The sequence below is a fragment of the Anabas testudineus genome, chromosome 13 (genome assembly GCF_900324465.2).
Source record: "Anabas testudineus chromosome 13, fAnaTes1.2, whole genome shotgun sequence".
NCBI classification, from domain to species: domain Eukaryota; kingdom Metazoa; phylum Chordata; class Actinopteri; order Anabantiformes; family Anabantidae; genus Anabas; species Anabas testudineus.
Window position 1 is genome coordinate 12,639,632 of NC_046622.1, and position 24,504 is coordinate 12,664,135.

Genomic DNA, 24,504 nt, shown 5'->3' on the forward strand with positions numbered 1-24,504 from the left:
CCAGTCTCAGTGTCTTATTCTCTTCTCACAGTCATATCAGTGGTTGAAGGAGAAAATTGTCAGTGAGGATGGAAGGAAGCAGCAAGCCAAGCTGAAAGAGCTCAACCATATTGCGGAAAAGTTGGGCTGCACTCTGCCTCAACTGGCCGTGGGTAAGACGTCCCTGCCTGCACTGTGTTAGAACAAATACTATGACATGGACTAAAACAAAGAAAAGCTTTGCCAGATTTATCTCTTGACAAATTGCTATGTGCTGACAGGTAGAACATATTAAGGACAAGACCAAATGCTCCGTTTGTTTGTGGTCTGTTAGAGGATGATAATAAGCAAGTGGACACCGTGTGATTATCAGTGATTGTTTCTCTCCAGCATGGTGTCTAAGAAATGAAGGAGTGAGCTCAGTCCTTTTGGGAACGTCCAATCCTGAACAGCTAACGGAGAACCTCGGGGCCATACAGGTGGGAACATGCAGAAACACGTCTCACACATTGCTGTTTTTACCTGCGTCTCCTTCAGCGTGTCCTCCGCTGTCCTCCAGTTGTATTGATTTCTAGATCAAAACACTGCCTCTAGGACCAGCTGAATCTCTCTACTTCTATACTTTTACTGTTTTTCCCCTTCACCTCTTTGTATGTTTCACTTCCTTTGCTTCTGTTTTGCTCTTTGCCTTCTTCCCAGGTTCTGCCCAAGATGACCTCTCATGTGGTGTCTGAAATTGACCACATCTTGGGCAACAGACCATACAGTAAGAGGGATTACCGCTCTTAGACCAGGAGGTAGACTGTACCTACCTACTTAACCTTAACCATACTGCTACCATGGAAACACCGTTCAACCGTGGTTCTCTCCTTGGGCCACGCTCAGCTCCAACTCCAGCTCACTTGTGTCTTAGCTTTGCTAAGCGCAGTGTAACATCTGTGTTTCAGGCTCTGACCTGCTCAGACCAGCTACCAGGTTCATCTCAGGTGCAGTCCAGCTCAGTCAAATAACACTCAACAAACTCAGCTTTATGCCGCCTCAAATACAACCTAGTCCAGAAACTCTGTGCGCCCCTACCAAGGTGTTACTCTGTTCAGCTGTGGTCCATTCAGATATATCTATGCAGAATCAAACCCATGTTAAAGTTCAGATCCATCCCCGCCACACTGATATAATTTAGAGCACTACACCTTGATCCCCATCTTCCCCAACTTATAAATTACACAACAACATTTGCAAGTACAGCTGTAGAAATATTCCTGTTCACATTTACTTAGAGCATGTAGATAAAGACAGAAACACACTGATAGACTATTTAAGTAAATGTGCCTTGCTCAAGGGCAAGTAGTAGTAGCTGCTGAGAGATTTATGTTAATTATTCACATTCTCTTAGATCAGCCAGTTTTAAGATTTCCTTTAAGATGTCCAGACTAGGGATGTCATGAGAACCAAGTCGATGTCTGGAAATGTGACTGTACTTGTTTTTAATGGTACTGACGGCACAGAAAGCTGCTCAGTAGCTGCCACAGAGGCAGTGAAGGGCTCAGCATACAACTGTAAAGGGTAGTCTCACTTCGTTAAATGCTAAGAGAATAAGGACATTAACACTAACAACAACTTGTGGGATGGTGCAGCAACAGGTCCACCAGACTCCTGCGACTTGTTGTTTTATTGTTTGGTACGTTGGTAATTATTGTTTTGTTCAAAATAACAGTAATGCCATTTTTGTTACTTGAAGGCTCCATCCCGCTCTTGTTGCAGGAATACATTAATTTCATTAGTTAATTATTAGCATGATTTTGAAATTTTGCATTAGAGCATCGTAGAATTTTAATAGTAATGGTACTGACTACCGAATTTCTGTTATTGTGACATCCCTAGTCCAGATTTCCACCCACAAGTAGTTTCATTTGAGCATAAAATTCATATTGAGCACATATTTTATTTATAAGAATCATTGTACTACAGCTGAATAAATCAGTGTAAGCTTAGACTTCTAATTAAGAGGAAGCTCAGTGAAGTGGACATGGAGCAGCCTCCATTGCATCTAGAATCCCAGTAACTTAGTTAGGACTCTCGTTAAATTGCTTTGCAGGGCAGCAAACACAATTACCATATGAGTTCAATCCTCTCACTGTTTGTGTCAGAGGTTAAAGTTGTGGGATAAAGTCTTGGAGGTTATTTCCATGAATTATGAGGTTTTAGCAGCGATAAGGTGACTTGCTCACACTTCTTGACAAAGAGGTTCATGAATGAGGCCTCAACAAACCAGCTCTCTATCAGCTTGAAATAGCTTTCAAAATGTATCCAGTACAGTATTTAGTTTAGTACTAGTATTAAGTATGGGCTGCAAATCCTGTGCGTATTAACCAACAGATGCATGTTTCCCCTACTATAGCGTGCCTCTTTTTTCTTTTACACAAAAGCACATTGTTAAACAAAAAGGAGTTTGATCATAAATACTGCAAGCCTGTTTACTGTCGGTGAGCCCCTGCCACACAGAAGCTCGTGGGACTTTGAGGACCTGCAGGACTGGGGCTCTGTCAGTGGGGACAGTGGAGCAGGTCGCCCCCATGTGGTCTTTTGAGAAACTGCTGCTACTTCACTAAATTATTGAGGAGAGAACGCTCTGCAGAAGAAGTGGACTACTGCAATCATTAAGGATTTCTTTTTCTACCTGCACTCTGCATCACTGATTAAATCAATGAACCTTGCAGATGTGCAGATAGCATAAAAAACACATATGTTATAACTGACCTCCAACCTGGTTATAATTACTGCACAAACTGCTTGTTAATGGCACAGTGTGGCATACGGGGGAAGTATTTTGGGATGTGGCAAAGAATTATCGTATTTATTATAGAGTAGTTAATAAATATAACATTTATTTTAACATTTTGAGATATTGTTTTCATTTGAAGATGTCACATGTATATAAAATGTTACGGCACACCATGAAGAAGATATTATGAAGAAGCCTCTCTCGCATAAGAGGACTTCACTGTACTGTACAGCTGATATATAGCTAAGATGTAAATAGATTTATTTTGTTGCTCCTCTGCAGTGTCACTGCATCCGTTGCAGTGTTTGAATCACTCTTCATGCTGTTCTCCTCCTCCAGCCTGACTTTACACTGTCACAGAATTGATTTCTGTCTCCTGAATGATATTTTATAGATTTATAAGGAGTGAGGGTTAATTCATTTTATTTTTGCATTGTAAAGTCAGATTACAAAATCTGTATTAATAGTGGCATTATTTAAAGAATGAGCTTCTGTTATGGGAAATTATAAAGAGCTTTGCATTGTCTAATCACTAAACCTTGAAGCATTATCTCTGACCAGGCGGCTCAGCTCCCACAGTTCATGGTTGTCACCTTCATGCATTGTTTTTCTTGTTCTCTAACATTTGGAAAACAAGCCATCAAGGGATCAACAGAAATGTTGGCCAGGTTCCACCTGAGTCACTGTCTTGTCCTCTGTGCACATTTGTTGTACACTTGTAGCACAAATACCCTTTAGATTTTACTCAAAGGAAATTTCAGTCACACATAATGGAGAAAACATCAATAAACAGCATTTAGCTCATGGCTTATTTATGGAAGTCTGGCCTTGGATGATAAATAGACTTCCTCGTGCCTGTTTGCATTGACTGGTGGTAAACACAAGGGATAGTAACCATTTATCTTTGTAATGCAAAAAGCAGCCATTTAATAATAAACAAACTTTTTTGCCCATTTCACTCTACTTACTGTTATAAGTGCTGTGCTGTTCCACACAAAGTAGTAATGGACAAACAGTCGGTGGATATTTTCTTTACAGTAAAAAAACAGTTTCTACTGTATTTCTTATTGTAATTATTACTGGTTAAATGTGTGATATCACACCTCATACTTTGTGTGCAAGTCATGTTGCCCAACAGTTTGAGTCAGTGATTATGTTGGACTGTGGCCTGTCGGTGTGTGTGTGTGTGTGTGTGGAGACTTCTCCACACCAAAGAGTGCCTTGACGTTAGTCCTGCTACAGAACAAAAAAATAAAAATAAATGAAAATCAGGGATGTCTTTCATTATGAAGTGTTAAATGGTGTCCGGATGCTGTCCCGCTCGACAATGTAAGAGGAGAACAATACTTACGTAGATTCTTGTTATTTCATTGTCAAAACTACAGAATATGTTACATATTACTCTGTTTTGGACACTGGAGAACTTTGGGGGAAACCACCTCAAGATGAAGTACACAGTTCCTTGAATTTTGATTGTCTGTTAAGTCTTGATGTACAGCAGATGGCTAAGTATGGTAATAGATTACTGTAGTTCTATTGTTGCCTTTATTGAGACTGTTTCCACAGAATGGCTCAGTCATGGATTAAAAAGTTGACATTTCCTTGTAATTTATGTTCTCCTGGTACAACAACATATATCTGCCCCTTCAACAAGTCATTCGCTTCATCAAGTATCAGTCTTCTAAAAAGGCAGACTGAGTCACTACCAGCTCCACAGGCTCTGCAGCTAACTGAACTGTTTTCTCAAGAAGCAAACAAGCAATACAATTAATTAATTTTCCATTATAACTGATTCAGATCACACATGTCCTGCAGTGTGTCACATAAGCTTTAATCCAAGGTTTTCTGGTCTGGTATACCGTCTTAAACAGTTCTAATGAAAACGTAGTGTAGTCTATTTTATTCAGATCAGCGTTGGTTTTTACAACATATACGCTTATGGATGGAAAAGACTTGGGCTCTGACAACTGGGCTCTATTTTTTGTTGAGGTGACATCCTAACCATGAGTGTATTATTTTGTCCCCTGATCAGTGATTGCTTTGTAAATAGTATGTATGAAAGTGTGATATAAATAAATGCACTGATGATGAAAACTGTGCCTCACTTTTGCTCAACAGGTTTATTGAATGTGTGAAAACCTGAACAGTTGTCAGTTATAATGCTGTTCTAAAAGGGCTGTGAAGAACGACCAGCACAGAAGACAAGTATAGCCGGTTTCTTTATTTGTTACAAAAAAAAAACAGAAAACAGACCTGGAGAAATACTGTCCAGACACTTGATCATGAATTTCATGAAGCTGACATGATATCATTCCCCCTTTATACCCCTTTCCTAACTTCAAAAACAACATAGTGTAAACCCTTCTTTCACCTAATTCCTCCCCTCTAACCAAATCCCACCCCGTTATCCCTCCAGCTTTTTAACCCCTCTGTTCTTCCCTCTTTACTTGGAGCCAGTGGACAGCAGAGCGATGAGTCCTGAGGAGGCACTGATGGACAGGATGTAGTTGCTGGAAAAAGTTGGGTTAAGGAAAAAACACATAAAGTGGGCGTTACTGGTTTACATTTTAGAGAGATTCTAAATGGGAAATGTGTAGCATTTGGCTTCCATCAACAACACACTTTCAAGGAATCCCACAACACTGTTAAAGGTACCTTGTGTGAGATTTAGTGACATCTAGAGGCAACGTTGCAGACTGCTACAAGCTCAAACCCCCAAAAACAGGAAAATTAAACTGGCGTCAAACATGTTTTTCTGTCTAATCTAACTGATCCCTAATGTAGCATGCGACATAAATTATTCAAAGGATACACGGTGGGGTTGAAGTTCTTGAGCAAGAAGAAGGAGGCGATGATGACGAGCACCAGGAAGAGAGTGTTGTTGTAGAAGATGGAGAAGGTGGTGGCTTCGTAGTCTGCAACCTCATTCTTCTTCCACAGGATCCTAGATAGAGGAAACAAACAATGTTAATCAGTTTCATGGTCATACAGGTCAGTGTGTGATTTAGGGGCATTACAGAGAACAGACTTGAGCAAAAGTCAAAATGACATCTTAACTCTTTGCTGTCAAAGCAGCCATTGTAAAAAAAAAAGGTGATTACTATTTTCTAATTCAACTTTATTCAGTATTTTAACATGACATGTCAGCATGGCGAAAAAAAGCATAAATGTTCTGGCTGCTTTGTGCAATTAAATTGGTCCTTAAAATATCACGATCTCTGATATTTGGACTGTGAACTTTGAACTCAGTTTGTCTTCTTAAAATGTGTTTTTGGTATTGTCCTGTTTTTGTACCCAACCCCTGTTTTGGTTTTTCCCTCAAACACATGCATTTTTTGTGACTCTAGAGGGAGTGCGTTATGCTGTACCAGTCAGCAAGTAGGTCTTTTTTTTTCTTTTTTTAAAGAAGTCAGCACCATATTCAATCTTAATGCATGCAAATGTCTGACACAATACACTCAAAAAACTAGACCTAGTTTATAAATCTTTAGAAAGCTCCCAAAAGTGATAAATCAGATTCAGGGATAGCGCTCACCTCTCATCTTTCTCCTTCCGGGACATCTTGCGATTGTCTGCCTCAGACAATTTCCTGGTTACCTCCTTGGAAACAGCATCCTCACGTTTTTGGGCAACTCTGTAGAGTAAAAAAAAAAAAAAAGGAAAAAAAAGCGAGTGAGAAAAATCCCTTAAAGATGTCAAACTAAAAAAAAACTAAACAAAAATAAAGAGTGATTTTCAAGAGAAAAGACTGTAGTACATTCTGATTCATGCAACCTCAAGTACTCCACCTATAATTGTTACGAAGTCACCTGCAGAAGTTCAAATGTAGTTTGATATTATATACAGTTTAAATACTGTGGCAGTGGTGTCATGCTTTGATACCACTGCCACTTGCTTTCAATGACCTTAAGCAATTCAAAGCAAGGAGGAATTGTTGCTACAACTTAATCAGATCAATCAATACTAATCACTATTATCAGGATTTTTAGTCACTGTAATAAATGCAGTAATCTGTGTTTCTAAAGAAACTGTATCAAAGTGTCTAAGTAACATATGTGCACTTCTCTAACCTGACTATTACTCTAGAAAGAGAATCAATCCGTTTTAAAACCTGACACGTGCACAGTGTCTTTCCCAGCTTACTTGTGTTTGAGAACAAATTTGACGTTCTTGTAGGCGAAGGCCACCAGGTAGGTGCTGACCAGAGTCATCACAGCATACAGAACTGCAGACTGAACAAGGTCCATGTGCCAAATCCTCCAAAATAGCCCTTAAAAGACAGAATCAATCACAGTTTTTGGAGACACTTTAACACAAAGTCAAGTCAGTGGCTGGGCAATATGCTCTCTTGTAAACCGGGTGCTCCTTAGTAACTAAACAAAACACACTGGTGATGTGGAAGTTAAATTGTTTTTAAGTAAGTAGTTCAGTAGCAGTAACTAAGACCTAATGTAATGACTTTTTACCATTGACCTAACAAGACTAACTTACAGCAGCTTAACCATGCTTAGAGTTAACACATGCAGCAAGCTAAAATCATTACAGCATAGCATAGTATTTTTATTATTATATGTTATTATGCTCTGATATGTCTCTAAAACTTTGTAAGTACTCTCAGACTCTTAGCTTTTTACAGTTTTCTTCCTTCAATGAAATAGTGCTAGCTAAGCTAGTTAGCACTCTAGCAACCTGCACTCACAGATAGGGATGGCAGAGACGATGAGTGCATTTCCGTAAAACAGAGCCGTAGACTTCGCTGAAAGGTTTCTGCTGAAGTCCTGGAGGAGAAGGTCCTCCTCTGACTGCTGTTTGTTGCTGCTTTTAGGAGCCATGTCTGCGGTGTTACCGGCCTGTCTGCTGCTCGGCTCTGGACACAAGAAGACTGACACGTCGGTGTAGCCGAAGAAGAGGGACGCGTCAGCATAAACCCGGAAATACGCGTCTTTCTTCTTCTTTGTTTATACTATGAATAACACTCAACAGCTCACTGCTGCCCTCCGCAGGACGACAGAGGAACCGTTTCACACCGTTTTCGTTTCACTGGTCACATAAAGCCAGAAAACTCTCATAGTTCCTCACTTTTCTCTTAGTTTGATTTATTTTGTTTTAATTTATGTATCTCTGATCACAATAAAGTAAAACTGACACCTTTGGCGTGAAGTGACCCAACTAACAGCACAGGCACAGAGTCCATAAGTGACGAGGGATCCCTTTTGTACATGTTAACATGTTGCAGGGTGCACAGTTTACTATCTTGCAGGATGCACATTGCGCCCACTAGATGTCAATATCTACATGTCTTTGCATGTTAGTGCGAGCATCCTGCTGACCAGATTATCTGAGGGACTGCTATAAGTGCAACAGTAAGCCAGCAGGTCCTAAATGTAACTGTATCTGCTTAGTGTGTTTCTGTAGAACTCTTCTCCGGCTAAATTCATACATAGCTTCAAGATCGTTTTCAAAACTCTTCATTTACACATACTGATCCTCATTTGACAACCGTGCAGCAATCTGTGGTGCGCAACAGAGTGTGACTCTGCAGCCACAGAGACACGAGCCAATAGTAGAGGATGAACATCAGCAAAGGTCCCTTATCTTCTTTATCTTGTCATCCAAGTCCGTCACATGCTTGCCGTTATAGGACTGCAGAAAAACACGCACATATTTGGCCTGCTGCTGCCACTGCAGTGCTTAAACCCCTGCTGAGCTGTTCCCTTTCTCTCTCTGTGTTTGCAAGCAGCATGTGCGTGCGACTGAGTGAGTAGATGGGTTTGTGTGCATGTGAGTGTGCGTGCTAAGAGCACAATGCAGACGGGCAGGTTTGCGTGATGTCCCTGTCTTAAAACGGGGCTAGAGCTTAAGGATTAACTGTGCACTTCAGGGGTGCAGGACCAAGGCAAATAGGAGGAGCAGGAGGGAGGAGGTGATGCCAAAAAGCCTGCCAACACAATGCCAGGCAAGGCTGGTGATCTATGTCTCTCTCACCCTCATGTGCAAGTGTGTATGCTTGTACTTGGCTTTGGTGGCACCACAGACATAACCACAGGAGCAAACACCCATAGTGACCAGCCACAGGCAATGGGGAATAAGGGAAAAACACACTATTCCACAGCAGCTTGCCTGGCAGTGCTGATATGTTTCAGCTCACCCCAGTTGTACCCTAAGGAGTATTTATGACAGATCACCTATCATAGTGACAAATTATTCCCCTCACATGCCAAAAGCTAAGCTCTAGGAGCCCCATGCTTCTCATATCTTCATGCCACAACATTGTATTTATGTGTCTGTGACTGTTAACTCCAGTAAATAATGATCTTCTTCTTCTCTTTCGGCTTTTCCCATCAGGGGTCGCCACAGTGAATCATCCTTTTCCACCTAACTCTATCAATCCAGTAAATAATGATACTGTATAAAAATAGCAGCATTGTGCCATTGACTTTTTTTATTCTTATCAGTGTTTATGTTACTTTACTTCTATTAATTGGCATTATGTAGGCACTAAATACCTATGACACACACAGAAACAGCAGGGCTACAAATTAGAGCCCACACTTGCTGGATTTAAAAGTGGTCACAGCATTTTCCGCTGTGTTGGATATTATGGAAGTTCCCTGCCACTCCAAAAATATTTGCAAATGGTATAAATATCACTGAGCAAGCATGTGGTCACACAAACTCCTCTGTCTCCTGTTAGTTAAAAGAGGAACATTTACTGTAATAATATTTTATCACACATGTGGTGTGGATTCTTAAGTTGGAGTTTATAGGCTTTTTCCTTTTCCGTTAAACCTTTGGTTTCTTAGTTTCCTGTTGGGGACTGTTTTAATTAAGGAAAGGAAGCAATCTACAACTTTGCAATGTCTTTTTGAAATATCTACTGTTAAACTTAAGTACGATGGGCTACGGATCAAATCAAATGTTGTAGTAATGCATTTTAGTTAAGCACCTTCCTGGCTTTCTAGCATTTTATCTGTTACATCACCAGTTACTTACTTCTGTGCTGAACCTCTACCACTTCCTACTCAACAACTTAGCTGGGCCACTTTCTGGCCCTGTCATGGCCCTGTTTTGTCAAAGCCGACTTAGTTGTTTATGTAACTTCTTGGATGAACAGAAGGAACAAGTAGGTGAGGAGATGGGTCCCTGATGGGCCTTTTTTTCATTCACCGTCAACTTTCAGAACTACAAAGGGGGGGCTTGTGTCTGTTTGACACATGAGTGGAGACTGTAAAGAGCGAATTAGAGGAGGAGAGGGTCGACTTGTGAAGGGAGTGTTGGCATCTCGTACGTCGTATCTTTCTTTCTTTAAAGAAGGGACTCTGTTCGCTCTCCCACTCACGCAAATTACACCCAGCCTCCACCCCCACTAACAACATCCCTCCCTTTCATTTGCGTCTCCGCTCCTATCTCATTTGTGTCCTGTGATTTATGTTCCCCCTTTGGCTCAAAGGCACGGAGGAGAATGTGATGTGGTAGACGTGGAGGGTGGAGGTGAGGGGTGGGTATCCCTCAGAGAGGTGAAAGGAGGAAAACGAGTGAAATATTTGTCTTTTCAAAGGATGCCAGACATGTGTTTACACTTTCTGCCCACTTTCGCCATAAATAGTTTCCTCACCCTCAGGCTTGTGCGCTTGCATGTGAACCTGCATGCAATCATATGAGTCTGTGCGTGTGTGTGTGTGTGTGTGTGTGGGTGGGTGAGAGACAGAAAGAGGCAAAGATGGAGAGACCCCAGAGACCAAAACTGAACTTTGATCTATTTTCTCCATTCCCTTTCCTCGTCATTGGTAGGAAAATGCGTTTGAGTTAAGGCAATAAAATGTGTGCATGCCACCATGCTCTCTCTCTCTCTCTCACACACACACACACACACACACTCCCAGAAGTACACACGAACATATAGACAAAGCAAAGATTGTTTGGTTGTTTATTTTTTACAATACAAAACAATTGTTATGATTACGGATTTTTGGGATTATTTTTTAAGAGGTTTTAGCAGCACAATGCACGCAACCTAAAACACTCGACACATTTCTTGATTGTGCATTTACGAGCGCCTGGGCCATAAAAATAATAAAACTATCTTGTGGCTTGACTTTGTTTCAGTGAAAACACAGCCTGTTTGAAAGTAGTTTTTGATCATTTATCGTCTATTGTTGGTAAAATAAAGAGCCAAATTTCACTTTAAGTCTGTGTCAAGAACAGTTGGACATCTTTTGTCCTTTGCAGTGTGTATTAGTTCTCACAACAATAGTTCTGACACTGTAGGTGTGGAGGTGTAGCCGTGGATACATAGACATTATTTATCGGGTCACTTAGACCCAGGCATTTTCATAACGATGTGGATTGCGATGACACCAGCTCAGCTTCCCTTGGCGGAGTTATAGTGACCCTCTAGACAGAGCTCAGTCCCAAAACAAATGCTGATGTGATTTCATTCCTCCACTCCAATAAATCCCAGATTTCACGGCGTTCTCATCCAGAAACAAATAGATAAGATTGTACTGTTCTGTTTTAATGTGTGTCTACACCGACAGGGAGCAACCTGGCCTGGTCATCTGTTTGCAAAGCAGTTTGCTCCGGAGTGAAACGTGGGAACTTACATCCTTCAAACAAATAGTAATAATGAGAACTCCGTGCACAGGACATTGTGTGAGACTGTGAGTGTTTAACCAATGTGCAGAGACGTGAAGGCTAACCTGCTGCCAAGTTGGCTTGTCTTGGAAGCGGAGAGAGAGCAGAAGATGTTGACATTTTGGCAGCGGAGGGAAGCTGCTGTTCCATCTGCATCTGAAAGGTCACTGCGGTGGGCTCTGGAGCGCCGAGTGTATGTGAGTGTGTGTGTGTGTGTGTGCCCCCATCCTGCCAAAAGCAATGTGTTTTAATGTGTGTGTCTTTCTCATCAGTTCTGTGTGAAAAGAGCAGAGGAGAGCTGTAAACAAAGATGCCGGACGTGTTGGGCATTGCACAAACAGGATAGTAGGAATCCACCCCCACCTCTCTCACACACACACACACACACACAAACACACACATACTGTTTTTCTTTGAAGATGTTTATAGGCCCTTTCTAGGAGCAGGCTAATAGCAAACCATTATTACCATTTATCTATTTAGTTCTTTCTATTTATCAAAAAGAACGCCACTTGTTGTGTCCCTTGAGTCAAATAATTTTCGCGGACTACAGACGTTTCCAGAGTCAGCACATGTGCTGCATTACGCTGACGCTGACATCAGCCTGACGCTGTGTTTCTGGACGTGAATGTAAGACAGCTGCCTGTGGCGGTTAAGAAAAATTCATCAGAGCTGTAAGAATACAGCACAGTGGTAAAGTTGTGGACTGTTAAAAATAACAGTGTCACCTAAAAATGTTTCTACACAACTGAACAACAATGACAGACACATTTTATAGGGCACCAAATTGCAACTGGATTACACTTTCTATTCACATGAAAAGAAAATTAACTTGACACTGATGTCATCAATAAAATGTTCCCAGTCCATGTTTTCTGCCAGAGAGTGCGATCCAGTTTGTCTGACCACAGCATTATTACATTTCTTGGGCATGCAGGTCTGGCTTAATAGAGAAAAACTGTGACCTCCCACATATCATGTTTAGTAATCCTTGAACAAAACCACAATCTTTCTGGCTATAGCCTGCTGTGGGGATGTTTTGGGAATGATTCAAAGTCAACGTCTGCCAGAGGAGGTGATCGAGATGGTCGGGCACTTGAAGCAGCTGCGAGGCTCCGTGGCCAAAATATGTTCAGTGCCTGTCACAGTGGCAACCCTGGTGTGCGCTCACTTGAATACCTCACATGGTGGTTACAGTGTAGTCATAATTGAGCCTAAATGCAGGGTCTCAGCTTCACAATGACAATGCACATTCAGCCCTGGTCGTTTAACCATAGACTAGCTTGTCACTGTGTCAGAGATAAGGCATGAATAATGAGCGCAGTTGATTGTGTTGGCATGTTTTGTATGCCCGGTGAATGACAAATATATACACAGAGAGGGATGTGTGGAGAGTCAAGAGTTTAGCCAGTCTTTAAACACAGTAAGACAGTGTTTGAATTCCTGGCTGCAAGTCAAGCTGTTCCAAGCTGGGTGTCAGATGTGTTGTTTATCATGTTCATAGATGAGATTTCAAGATGCTGGAGAGCTCTGAGAAGTGTCCACTTTAGTGACATTACTGTGACATCTTGTTTTTGTGCAGATGATTTCATCTTTTTGGTCTCAATAGAAATTATTGAGCCTAAATTGGACACTTCTCTGGAACAATGTCCTGTTTCTAAATGTGAACATATGAGGAGAGTTAGTTAAAACCCATGTTGGTAAAGACTGAATATTAGTTAGGTAGGTGGTGTACCTCTAAAAGAATACACATTTTAGTGGATTAAGTGTTAACTGAGGATTAGACGATGTGGGACTGTTTGATTATGGGCGCACATGTTTATGTATAAACACATGCTTTGGTGAACAACTCTGATGTGCTTGTGTGACGTGTTTGGATGTGTACAATACACCATATGGCGAGCAGGAGGGAACAGATAGTGTGGTTTGGGAAAACATGTGAGGTGACAGGAATTCTTCTTAGCTACACTGCATGACAAACTCGATATAAAATAATAGGCTCAAATCTGCCCGGGGCTGCTGCTGCAGACAGTCTGGTTCTACCAAAGGTGCATCAGATAGATGTTGTCAAATACACACACAAGAATTGTTGTTTTAGTCACATTGAATTTGATTTTTATTTATTAATAGGAGCATTTAAAGGGTTAGGTGGCCAAGGAAGGTGAGTGAGTGACAAGTGCAAGGAATCCTGAAAAGGTAAGTAACCGTCCAGAGTCGTTATCTTGCTGCTTGGTGTGTCTGTAGAGAAGATCAGGTTTTCTGTACTCATCTGTCTTACATGGGGAATTTCCCCTGCATTGTATTAAAGCGTGGCCACTAACATGAGGAAGACTGTTTAGTTTGCAGAAGTGTTGACAAAAAATACATGATGCATCATAGCAGCTTAAATTAGTTATGAGTCACAGTCTGCTGTGTTATTGCAAAACATTATGTCACTGGATGAAGATGAAATTATTTCAAGCTGTATATTTTATTCGTGAAAACTATCAATTAATAACTCTAATAAACAAACTTAACTTCCTTTAGTTTTAGATGAAGTATATACTGTATATATATTTATATATATATATATAGCTCAGTACTGCATCTGGCTGTCAGTACGTATGTGTCTCTATCTCTATCTAACACATCCCTTGTGTAGCATTGTACACTGGGGTGTGCTCAACAAACACAGTGATTAGTCCTTGTCTTATAATTAATTGTTTAAAAATCTCTACAGTTACCATTGGAAGTAAACTGTATGCTATGCAACAATAGAAAGTTTAAGAGGAATAACAGCAGCAATTAAGAACAAGGAGTAGCAAAGTTAATTTTGAACAAACAGACGTCAATGGTCCAGTTAGTACACTCGAAAAGGTGTCTCTGATAAAACTCAGAACACTTGCTTCATGTGGAAAATGTGCTGTCTTGGCTCAGATATTTGCTTGCTTTGGACCTCACTTGTAAGTCGCTTTGGATAAAAGCACCTCAACTCAAATTAAGCCTTGCCTCTAGTGTGCGAGGCATTTAGTAGAAAATAGGTATTACATAGATTGTTTTTGCAGTAAATATGTATTTCGAAGGATGTGAGTGACATTAGAAAGAGAAAAAGACAGTAATCTGTCTAATTGGTTAGTATTTAGGCTTTTGCCACCCTCCTCAATGTTCCCAGATAAGTGGACTAGGTGATTCATTATAGTCATTGTAAGTTATTTTTTTATTCTATTATACTTTCATAGAAGAGTGTGAAGTGGTGGGATAAACCCTTTCCCTCTCAGTTTCTACACGATAACTTTACCTCCCACACGGATGCAGCACCGTTCTCTTGAACACATCCATGAGCTGCACAGACACTGATGTGTACACAGAGACATGTGCACTCACACAGACACACACACACACAGTACACTTGCAGCTGTGTTCCAGATGGGTCATCAGTCCTCCAGTGAATCACACAATCTCTATGACTTAACCATTGCACAAAGCCAGTAGCAAGGAGCACATTTTCCATATTACCACCTCCTCCCTACCGTTGCATCAACTCCCACTGCTGTCTGTATTTTAGTTTCCCTCTACACATCTACTTCTCTCTATCTGCTCAACTGTTTAATACGTTTCTATTCCCCTCCACATCATGCGTTCTCTGCTTTCTATTCCAATCTATCTGCAGATTGCACCTTTTTACTTTGTTTCTCTCTCTAACAAGCAGAAGCTAGAACCAGGAGACAGTTTTGTTAGCTTAGCATAAAGACTCAGTGAAACAACTGCATCTATGCTGTGATCTAAGCCTATGCAAGTAAGTGCAAAAGAGTGTTTTTCCCAGTATGTCAAACTATTCCTTTAATTTATGTGTCTGCAGTGGTGTGTTTGTGCGTTAGAGAGAGAGAGAGAGAGAGAGTGAAACGGGAGGTGTGGTACTTTGTAAGAAACAATCCAAATGGCCCAGATTAGGACTGTGTATAATTTCTGGGAAGACTGAATAGCCTCTTACCCACATGTTTAGACTACAGAATCCAGAGTGGTGTACGTGCATGTGAAACGTTTTTGTATGTCGACCCTTACTTAACAGGAACTGAGTCACTAAGATCTGTTTTTTGACACAATCTTTTCCTTCTGTCTCCCTCCCATGCAGCTGGTGTATGAAGGCAACAGGCCAGGAGGTGGAGCTAAAGTCTTCATTTTTCTCTATGCAGGCCACAAATTACTGATATTAGTAATAAAATGGTTGTGATCACTGGTGGCTCCATGTGGAGAAACGGTCTCCTGTGTTGTTTCCTTTCACTAGGAGGTTAGAGATCAGGGTCAGATACAGAATAACACCTGCAGAGAGCTAGGGACTTAGAGCCTTGCTCAAGGACACTTGAGCAAGCAGTGTGTTCATGCTCAGGAGTTCATGAACTGTGGATCGAGGATGACTTGTTGTTCAAAGCACCACCCTGTTTCCCATTCTTCCTTGACACTGTGTCATAAAAAGCTGATTTCTGCTTTTTATTGTTCTACAACCTCCTCTCCTCTCCTCTCTATCCTCTCCTCTCCTCTCCGCCACTCTGCCCTTTTGCCAGGAAATGAGGTGGTTGACTCCATTTCAAACTCCGCCGCAACACAAAGGCAACTGCTGTGCACATACTTCCTGTGGAGAACGTACAAGGGCTAAAGTTCGCCATCTGTGTGAGTCAGTTGTCATATAACCCCCACATAACTACACACACGCCCGCACCGGTGGACGTACAGTACAGACTCACATAAATGTAATAAGAAACATGTATGTACATGCACAAACCTTTCACCTTTAGTCCCATTACTCATAGTTCATGTCTGACACTCACTGCTGCTTTACTGTAAGACTGCTGTGGTTGCCATGCAAGCACAAACACATGCAGAACAATGTACAGAACAATGCTTGTGTGTGTCAGTACCCTATGGTACATGCACAGAGACAGAGGGGAAGCAATAAATGAATACTTCGTCCTGGCAACAAGCTGTTTTCCTGTCAACATTGCTGTGTTTGTGCATGTGTGTGTATGTGTGTGTGTGAGCATACAACCAGCCTGCCAAACAGTTTTTTCCCATCAGAAAATGGTGGAGTGTCATTCTTTCTACCATCCTCCACCACTCCTTCAGTCAATATAGCTGAAAATTTAACACTTGCCAGCGGCCCTTCATCTGTCTTTCTCATTGTTTTTTTTTTCTGTTTCTCTCTGTGTTCTTCTGATGTCTTTGTACGCTTGTCATTCGTGCTGATGGATGGTCAGTGAGGGAGGAGAAAAAGGAAACATAATATGACAGGATAAGTAGAAAAAAGTATCACAGATCAGTAAGAGAGAAGATAACATGAAAAACACAGGGTAAAAACAGAAAGATGTGAAGGAATAAAAATAAAACTGAGAAACTTGTATGAGACAAGAGTGAGAGGAGGATGTGTGCAGAAGGTTAAAGAAGAAAGACTATGTTATGGTTTTAAAATAAAGTTTTTTATCTACTTGTTTAGTAGTTTTCTGCAATTATACATTTACAGTCAGATCCAACTAAACTAAAACTATATAGTCCCCTAAAAAAAGTATTTGGAACGGCCTACTCCTCTGGGTTTGCTGAAACCTGAAGACATTTGGCTTTTAAGATCAAAAGCATGAGACAAAAGTTTGGAATTTCAGCTTTTTGCCACAAGATGCAAACCTCTCATCAGCAGTAAGAATTGGAAAGTCATGTTGGATTTTGCTGAAAAGTACAGCGATAAGCCGCAAAAGTTGTTGATCAAGGTTTTATGAGCTGATGAGACCAAAAACATTCAGAGCAACAGCAGAGGGGCACAGAAAAATTTACATGGATTTGTATGAATTAGCCTTGCTGTTCCAATGCTTTAGGAATGAACTGTTTTTGTATTTATGTTGAGATAAGAACAAAAGGCACAGGGCCATTCGAGTCCAAAGAGTTTTGGCAGATGGAGGTATACTGAAACTTGGCAACCTGGCAATCATACTAATCACTAGTGAGATTAAAATCAAGTTTGATGCAGAAAAATGGCACATGAGATCATCAGTATCATGTTGTTTATTGAGGTTCTTCTTTCTACACTAGATACAACAAATACTGTAACTTAATGCCATCAGATAACTTCTCACAAAATGTGGCTGATTGCACAGTATACAAAGATATTCGTGATCCAATCAAACGCCACCATTTAAACCATTTTTAGAGATGCAAGCAAAGCGTCTTTTGCCACTTCCTGATCAAAAAAGGGTTTTATGTCCTCTTTTCTGTCAGTTTCGTGGGACCTTGAGTTTCTGTGGTTGAAACCTGCATGCTGTGGGTGGTGCTGGCTGGTTATCATGGCAATAAGGCATTGCTTGTTCGAGTTCAGTCCCTGGTCAACAGGAAGACACAACAGTGATGGCTAATTTCAGTCAAGGAGGTGATTACTGGCTCTGAAACCGACTGAATCAGAGAGAAGTCAGTATTAGTGTCCACACAAAATTACTTCTAATAAAATGAACAGGTGAATTTTACTTTTTGAGTTGAGCCTGAACATAAAAAAACTGATCAAATAAAAGAAATGTGCTTTCTCGTGCTGATTTTATTCATATAATTTGATTGTTATAGGGTGTGTTTCAAGTAAAATAACATTATAATCTGATTCACAGATAAACAACACTGAACAATTGCATAATGACCTGGTATCATATGAACCACAACCATACTAGGCTAGGATCAAAATCTGGATGGAGAATGAAAACCAAAACTTCCCCCACCCCTTTCCCACCAAACGCAAACAAGCACGAACAAGTCACATGCCAGGAAAACTACAGCAGGGCAGTCAGTCATCTGCTCCTGAACTGATTAATATAGGTTTAGAGAGAGGGATTCCTGAGGCTCGAGTGAGTGAGTGAAACAGAGAACAGAGTCTGACACAGAAAGGAAAATAGCAGCTCACACCGCTCTGAGGAAGTGTGGCAAGCACATCACACACACGGGTCAAAGTTAAGCTTGAGACATCAGCTGAAGAGGGAAAGGGACAGGTCGCTGTAAACAGAAACTTGAAGGAATCATTAACTAGCTTTTGTGCCAGAATGGAAACAGGTCTATTGGATTCAAAACACACAGAGCTACACAGAAGACAATCACTACCATACATGGTTAATGCTTATTGAAAGTATGACAGGGTTAGAAATAAGATGCTGCAAATAACACTAGGGATATTAAAGTCAACAAGATTGGAGGGGTCCATTTCTCCAATGTGAATCAGGCGATTTAAAGGAGGACGAGGGAGGTATCTGTGGCATTCTGCCTCTCCAGACCTGCTGGGCTGGTTTCTGGGTCATTAAAATTCCTCCTCTCCTCACTTCTCCTCTCCATAACCACAGTTTCTGCCCCAAGCGACGTGTTGGTTCATGCTCACCTGCTCAGCCTCCTGTTTTCCATCTTCACTCTCTCTATATGTTACCTCACCCCTGCAGAACACACTCACTACACTCACTTAAACATAAGTCACGAGGATAAATTTCTCTTTATATTTTCTCTCCGTGTCACTCATTCTTCCTTTAATTTGTCCACCATCCAGATGTGGTCACAGTCTGTTCTTGATGGTACAGATCTAGACTCATTCATTCCTTATCTCTGTTCCCTCCCACTTCCTTTCAATTCTCCCTTTTTTCTTTTAACTCACCTTCCTCTCTTCCTTCCTCGCTAAGCGTGTAGGGCAGTATACTCTGGAGTGTCACTTCTGTTCAAATCTGAGATGATGAAGCAAACAAAGAAAAAGTCAAACCTGCCCAAACTCCTTTCCACTTGTTTAAGTATCCCCTGCCAACGACAACCACAACAAAAACAGCCATGACCTGATTAAAATATGTACGGGCAACTTGATCTTCCTAGCACTTCCCAATGTCACCTACAAGACAGAAAAAACAAATACTATGAAAACGACTCTGGCTCGGCTAAAGAGATTATTACTTACCTACTGAGCTGTTGATTATTATTACTATCCAAAGGTTCACAAATACATCAGTGTCCACTTATCTTGATATTTTACTGCTTTGATTTTTACATGTGTTGCTTACCAGTCTGTAAAATGTAGATATTCATGTCCTTTTATTATATATGGAGCAAAGTGATCAGTTCTGTGACACAAGCTGTGTCAAGTACATTTGTGTTTGACTTGCCCCAGAAAGTTTCCATATATTTAGATAGAAAAATAAAACAACAGGATGTACTATCAATACCTGCTGCTACTGCTAAACGTCTCTGTATTTCTGGCTGTATAATCATAAAAAAACTGACTATTATACTATAGAAAGAGGCTGACACACATGAACACACACATGAACACACACACACACACACACACAGTCTCACACTTCTTCTAATCTTCTGTACTGCCTCCCCCACCCCACCCCACAAAGAACCAGAGCTTAGCTTTGATCAACATACTTTGTCAAGGCACACTGGGTGACCTGTGTGTGTGAGGCACAGAGACTGAGGTATGGTGGGGGTGGGAGCTCCTAACCTGAAGTGCCGGATATTGTGGCGCTACTTCCTGGCCTCTAAGCCCTGACCTGGGAAACCAGGGCCAAAGAGGCTTTTGTGTAGCTGACCCCCAACCTCTTCTGTGCCCCTCCCTATCACCCTCTCCTCCTCTTTCTTTCTTCTCAAACTCTTTTCTCTCTCTCCTTGAACCTCAAACATACACTAATGGTAAACTCTTGGAATTGATCATCAAATGGACCACCAGAGCACACACGCCCACACAGGCACTCTCTCTCTCTCTCTCTCTCTCACACACACACACACACATGCTTTTCTGTTCTGTTCTTTCTGTTATGTTTCCCTGACACCAGGCTTTGAACCGAGTAGGTCATTCTCACCTTTAGGGCTCCTCTCAGACACATCGGCTGAGATGGTTTCTTCTACTGTAAAGGTTAATGTATGGTTAGGAGTCTTACACACGTCTTACACACATAGCCCCACATGTTGACAACAAATCAAGTATATATACATACGCTGCTGCATTTGACTCAGCTTTGTAAAAGGGCACATAGCTCACCGTGTAATAGAATTAATGTCTACAATTTGATGTACTGGCAAGAGCAGGCGACACGTGTAGGAATGTATATGCAAAACCAATCACTCACACACACACACACACACACACACACACACACACACACACACAATAAAAGTAGATGGTGTTTTAGGATTCCTCCTAATCTATTTTAACTAGCATACTTATCATAGCTCTACTAGCTATTTCAAGTTGCATACTGTTGTCAGTGAGGGAGACAAATTTCCAGGTAGTCTGACTGGTTAGATCATAATGACAAGAACACTTACGTGTTTTGTATGTCAGAGCTAGAGGTTAAATAGTGTGTTATTGTACGTGTGTGTGTTTGCATAACATCTTATTAAACTGTTCTAGCTACATCGTCACCGAACCTTTGTATAATATAAAATTTTTTCTATGCAAAACCATTTATGTTCAAAGATAACCTATAATACTAAAATGTGAGAGATGCAAAAACATTTTTCAATATATTTTAAGACTATCTGCGTGCATGATGCCGTTATAACGTTTATATTATTCTTGGTGGTTCTACCATTTTCAATCTGTTCTGTTCTGTCTTTGAGTAGAACAACCTACAAAGAACAAGAGTTAAAACAGTTGGAATATACCTAGTTAAAAATATTTGAACTACCCCACAATTAGCCATATTATGATGAGATTTTTCCAGTAACAATTAGTTGTTTTTTTTTTTCAAATTGCCCAGGAATTCCTTTATTTGTACAAGAAAACTATTAGTCACAAAAAAGTAGTCTTGGCACAGCCCACAGGAGGTAAAACAGCACACAGAACCAGTTTCAATCTGAAAGCATGGCACAAGCTGTGTGAATGACTCACACATTAAAACACCTGCTATGGGCGTTGGAAGTTACACATATCTGGAACTTTAGTCATATTAACCAAACAGTCTCAGGTCACTCACGGTGAAGACTATCTTTGATGAAGGAAGTAATCAGATCCTTTAATAGATTCTATGTAAAAACACATTATGATGTCTTAAACAGTACCAAACTGTTAAAATTAAAGAACACACAGCATCAAAATGGACTTAAATTACAGTGCAAAATTGTAACACATGAGGTAAAATCCAAAAATGTAATGTGAACATTACGATTTATGTAAAAGTGACAAAATTACTGGCTATAATGACGATACTTATCCAATGAGACTCTCATTGTCGTTTATGGCACCCACAAGTTCCAGTGCCAGTTCAACACCCATTACCTCCGTCAAATGTGTTTTTATGCTCCTCTGCCATGGAACTGTTTTGTGTGTAAAACAGGAGTGTCAAAGCCGAAGGCCTGTCACCAGTGTTAACTGATCTGCCTCCAGTAATTGTGCTGTGTGCAGGCATGTGGACAGATAAGATTCAAAGGGTGGGGGCTGAAACATGGCACCTTGTTACTTACAAAGACCCACCTAATGCCCTTTCATGTACTGCTTCGTAAAATGAGTCTACTGTCTGTTTGATTTGGGACTCAGTGTGAATGCTATGGTGTTTTAATCACACCTGGGTTTGTGTTCCTGCTCCTGAAAGCATCCACCCTGCTGCTCTGACCTTTGACCTCCTTTTCAGAGAAGGGAGTGGACAGAAATTTTTCCACCGTGGGCTGATGAACTGTCCACTAAATTGCCAGATAGCTGCTCTAACATCTATACTAATACACTCACATTATGTTACTTTTCATCTCCAGCGATACGACTGCAATATTCCTGTAAGGTTCCTTTAGGTTTTATAACAGCACTCCTTCACAGATGTATTAAAGGATCCTCACAAAACTTGTTGTTTCATGTGCTGAGATCACTCACTGACATTTGTGAGACAACAAGCAAGGTTGAGTTGGCAGGCAGGTATGTCTTTTATAGGGCGTCCTCTGAGACAAGTCAAAACTTGAACAATAGGACGCCGTTATGCATGTCAGCCGAGGAGGAATGCTCAAGATCTGTCGGTATGCAACCAGGCAATTACTCTCATATACGTCAGCTCTCCCATGTCTTCAGCTGCAGGCCTATAATTTCCAAATTACTAAGCCTCATTGGAACAGCTTTGACGGCATCAGTGTTTGTCTGTAGGATGTTTGTACACATTTCAGTTAATGTCTGACCTCTTGAACTGCAGCTTGTGCCATGTATGTAGAAAAATAAATGAGTTCGAAACAGTGCAAAGAGCCACTGGTGGTTTGTGGGTGCCGTGGAGTAAGGAGGTTTGCGTGTTAAAGGCTTTGGCACATTAGCTAGAGTTTATCCTTTTTTGACCATTGCCATTAAAGATCAAGGGGTTAATGGTGGAAGATGCTGAAATTATTAAAATGTATAAATTAGGCTATTAATAGATAATCGCATTAATATTATATTTGATTTAGTGTTTCCTTTATAGTGGCCCCACAGGGATCATGAGGAGGAAATGAGGGTTACTTTCATTTCCTGTTATTTCGCTTCGGAGAACAATAGGAAAAGTACAAAAGTGACTGCTCCATCGTGCTGTTATCTCACCTTCAAACACTTTACATCAACCTTTAATGGGTTATTACGTGCGTACTGAAGGCGTACTTCAACGACCATTAGAAATCTGTCTCTAATGCCAGGTGAAAGGGAATAATTCAGCACAGCTTGCGACTGTCGCTGCAGGCTTATTTGTAAAGGTAGTCATCTAATGTCCTGCACCGTAGGCAGTTTTATTTGGAAATAATACTGCCTAAAATTACATTTGTTGGCACACCAAGCATTTTATGTAACGTACAAAAATCCCTGAATTGTTTCTGTTTTATTCTGACATATCAAACTACATAGCAAGGTTTGCAACAAACCAACCCTTTCAAGAAATCCACTCTTAAGAAACTAGGAACTGCTTAGTTGAGCAGGCTTTTCTGCAAACAGCGAAACTGATGCAGGAAGGCTGTGCAGCACAGCAGGTTCCTAAAAACTGCTTCTGGTAAAACAGGGAGGAGAGGGAAGCTGACTCAACATGCAGTCAGTAAACATTACACTCCCTTATGGAAACATGACAAATCAGGTGCACAGGACAGAGTTGGGCTTCCTAAATACCAAAAGATATTAGATAAGCATAAGGAAAAAAACTCATTCTTTTTGGCTTTTGAATTATGGTTATGTCTCAACAGGTTTCGTGTTTAGTCTCGTGAAATAATCTGGTGTGATAAAACGTTGAAATGGTCTCTGTGTAGTTTCACTTCTTTACAAGAATTGAGGTAACTAATTTCTTGTATACTCTCATTGTCTCATACTCTTATTCTTCTTTCAAGATTCAGGATTTTAAAAAATTACTAATCCCAGAGGGAATCATTACAGCTGCTCTCCGTTCAAAAGAAAATCTAAAAATGTGATGACAATAATGACATAAATTAAGATTATGATGATGGTGAAACGGTGTGATGAAACAATAACAGTAAAGTTCCTGATCCAGTTACAGTTAGATTCTATCTCTCTGTTTCAAAGCAGGGATGAGTTGTACAGTTTAATGGCCACTGGGAGAAAGAATCTCCCATGGTGCTTTGTGGAGCACATCACACTAATCAGTCTTTGGTTGGACGTGCTGCTCTGTCAAGTCAATACATTGTGCTGTGGATGGGAGGGATTGTCCAGGATTGACCAGGACTTTAGACAGCACCCTACTCTCAGCCACATCATGTAGCTGAGAGTGCTCGTAGTCCAAAAGAGAGCCAGACATCCTGAAAAATGTGCATAGTCTATTAGTGTCCACCACCTTCATGTTGTTGCCCCACCACAGGCTCATGGAACATCTGCAGGGTACTTTAACTCAAAGCCAGTCCAGATTATCATGCAGGCAAAGTGGGCTGCTACCCCCGGATTCCCAGAGCCCCATGGGCCTACACCCAGTTCACTGGTCTTTTTGTTTTGGTAATATACTATGACGTATGTTGTATCATTACTGAATCTATTGAGCTTGTTGTCCTGTAGATGGTGTCCTAGGTCAAAATCTAGTTTTAGGGGCCAAACAAAGTAAATGCCCAGTGTCCTACCCCTGGTTAATCCAGGCATGTTCGAAAGCACAGATAATTTATTTTATTAAACAGAAAATTTGAATGTGGATTTTGTAGTG

General features: G+C 40.8%; 2 protein-coding genes across 3 annotated transcripts in view; one reads left to right on the forward strand and one right to left on the reverse strand.

The window, feature by feature from the left end:
• Positions 1–4,819, forward strand: part of kcnab1a (potassium voltage-gated channel, shaker-related subfamily, beta member 1 a) — a 70,604-nt gene extending 65,785 nt beyond the window's left edge. For both annotated transcript variants that reach the window (XM_026363302.1, XM_026363311.1), the window contains exons 12-14: positions 32–152; positions 370–458; positions 679–4,819. In XM_026363302.1, coding sequence (XP_026219087.1) covers positions 32–152; positions 370–458; positions 679–768 — 300 coding nt within the window. In that variant the 3' untranslated portion in view covers positions 769–4,819. The remainder of the gene's footprint in view (positions 1–31; positions 153–369; positions 459–678) is intronic.
• Positions 4,820–4,962: 143 nt separating this feature from the next.
• On the reverse strand, positions 4,963–7,677 carry ssr3 (signal sequence receptor, gamma). The gene is made up of 5 exons (XM_026363801.1): positions 7,461–7,677; positions 6,905–7,031; positions 6,297–6,395; positions 5,574–5,705; positions 4,963–5,271 (listed from the first exon to the last, which is right to left on the reverse strand). Exons 1-5 carry the CDS (start codon positions 7,591–7,593, stop codon positions 5,205–5,207), a joined length of 558 nt encoding a protein of 185 aa, XP_026219586.1. The 5' UTR covers positions 7,594–7,677; the 3' UTR covers positions 4,963–5,204.
• Between the last annotated feature and the right edge of the window lie 16,827 nt (positions 7,678–24,504).

Excerpts from the sequence above, each read along its gene's own strand:
- ssr3 (XM_026363801.1), bottom strand. The coding sequence starts at position 7,593 with ATGGCTCCTAAAAGCAGCAACAAACAGCAGTCAGAGGAGGACCTTCTC. Across the intron at positions 6,396-6,904 it reads AAATTTGTTCTCAAACACAA|AGTTGCCCAAAAACGTGAGG; the intron begins GTAAGCTGGGAA and ends TTTACTCTACAG. Across the intron at positions 5,272-5,573 it reads AAGAACTTCAACCCCACCGT|CAACTACATCCTGTCCATCA; the intron begins GTATCCTTTGAA and ends AACTTTTTCCAG.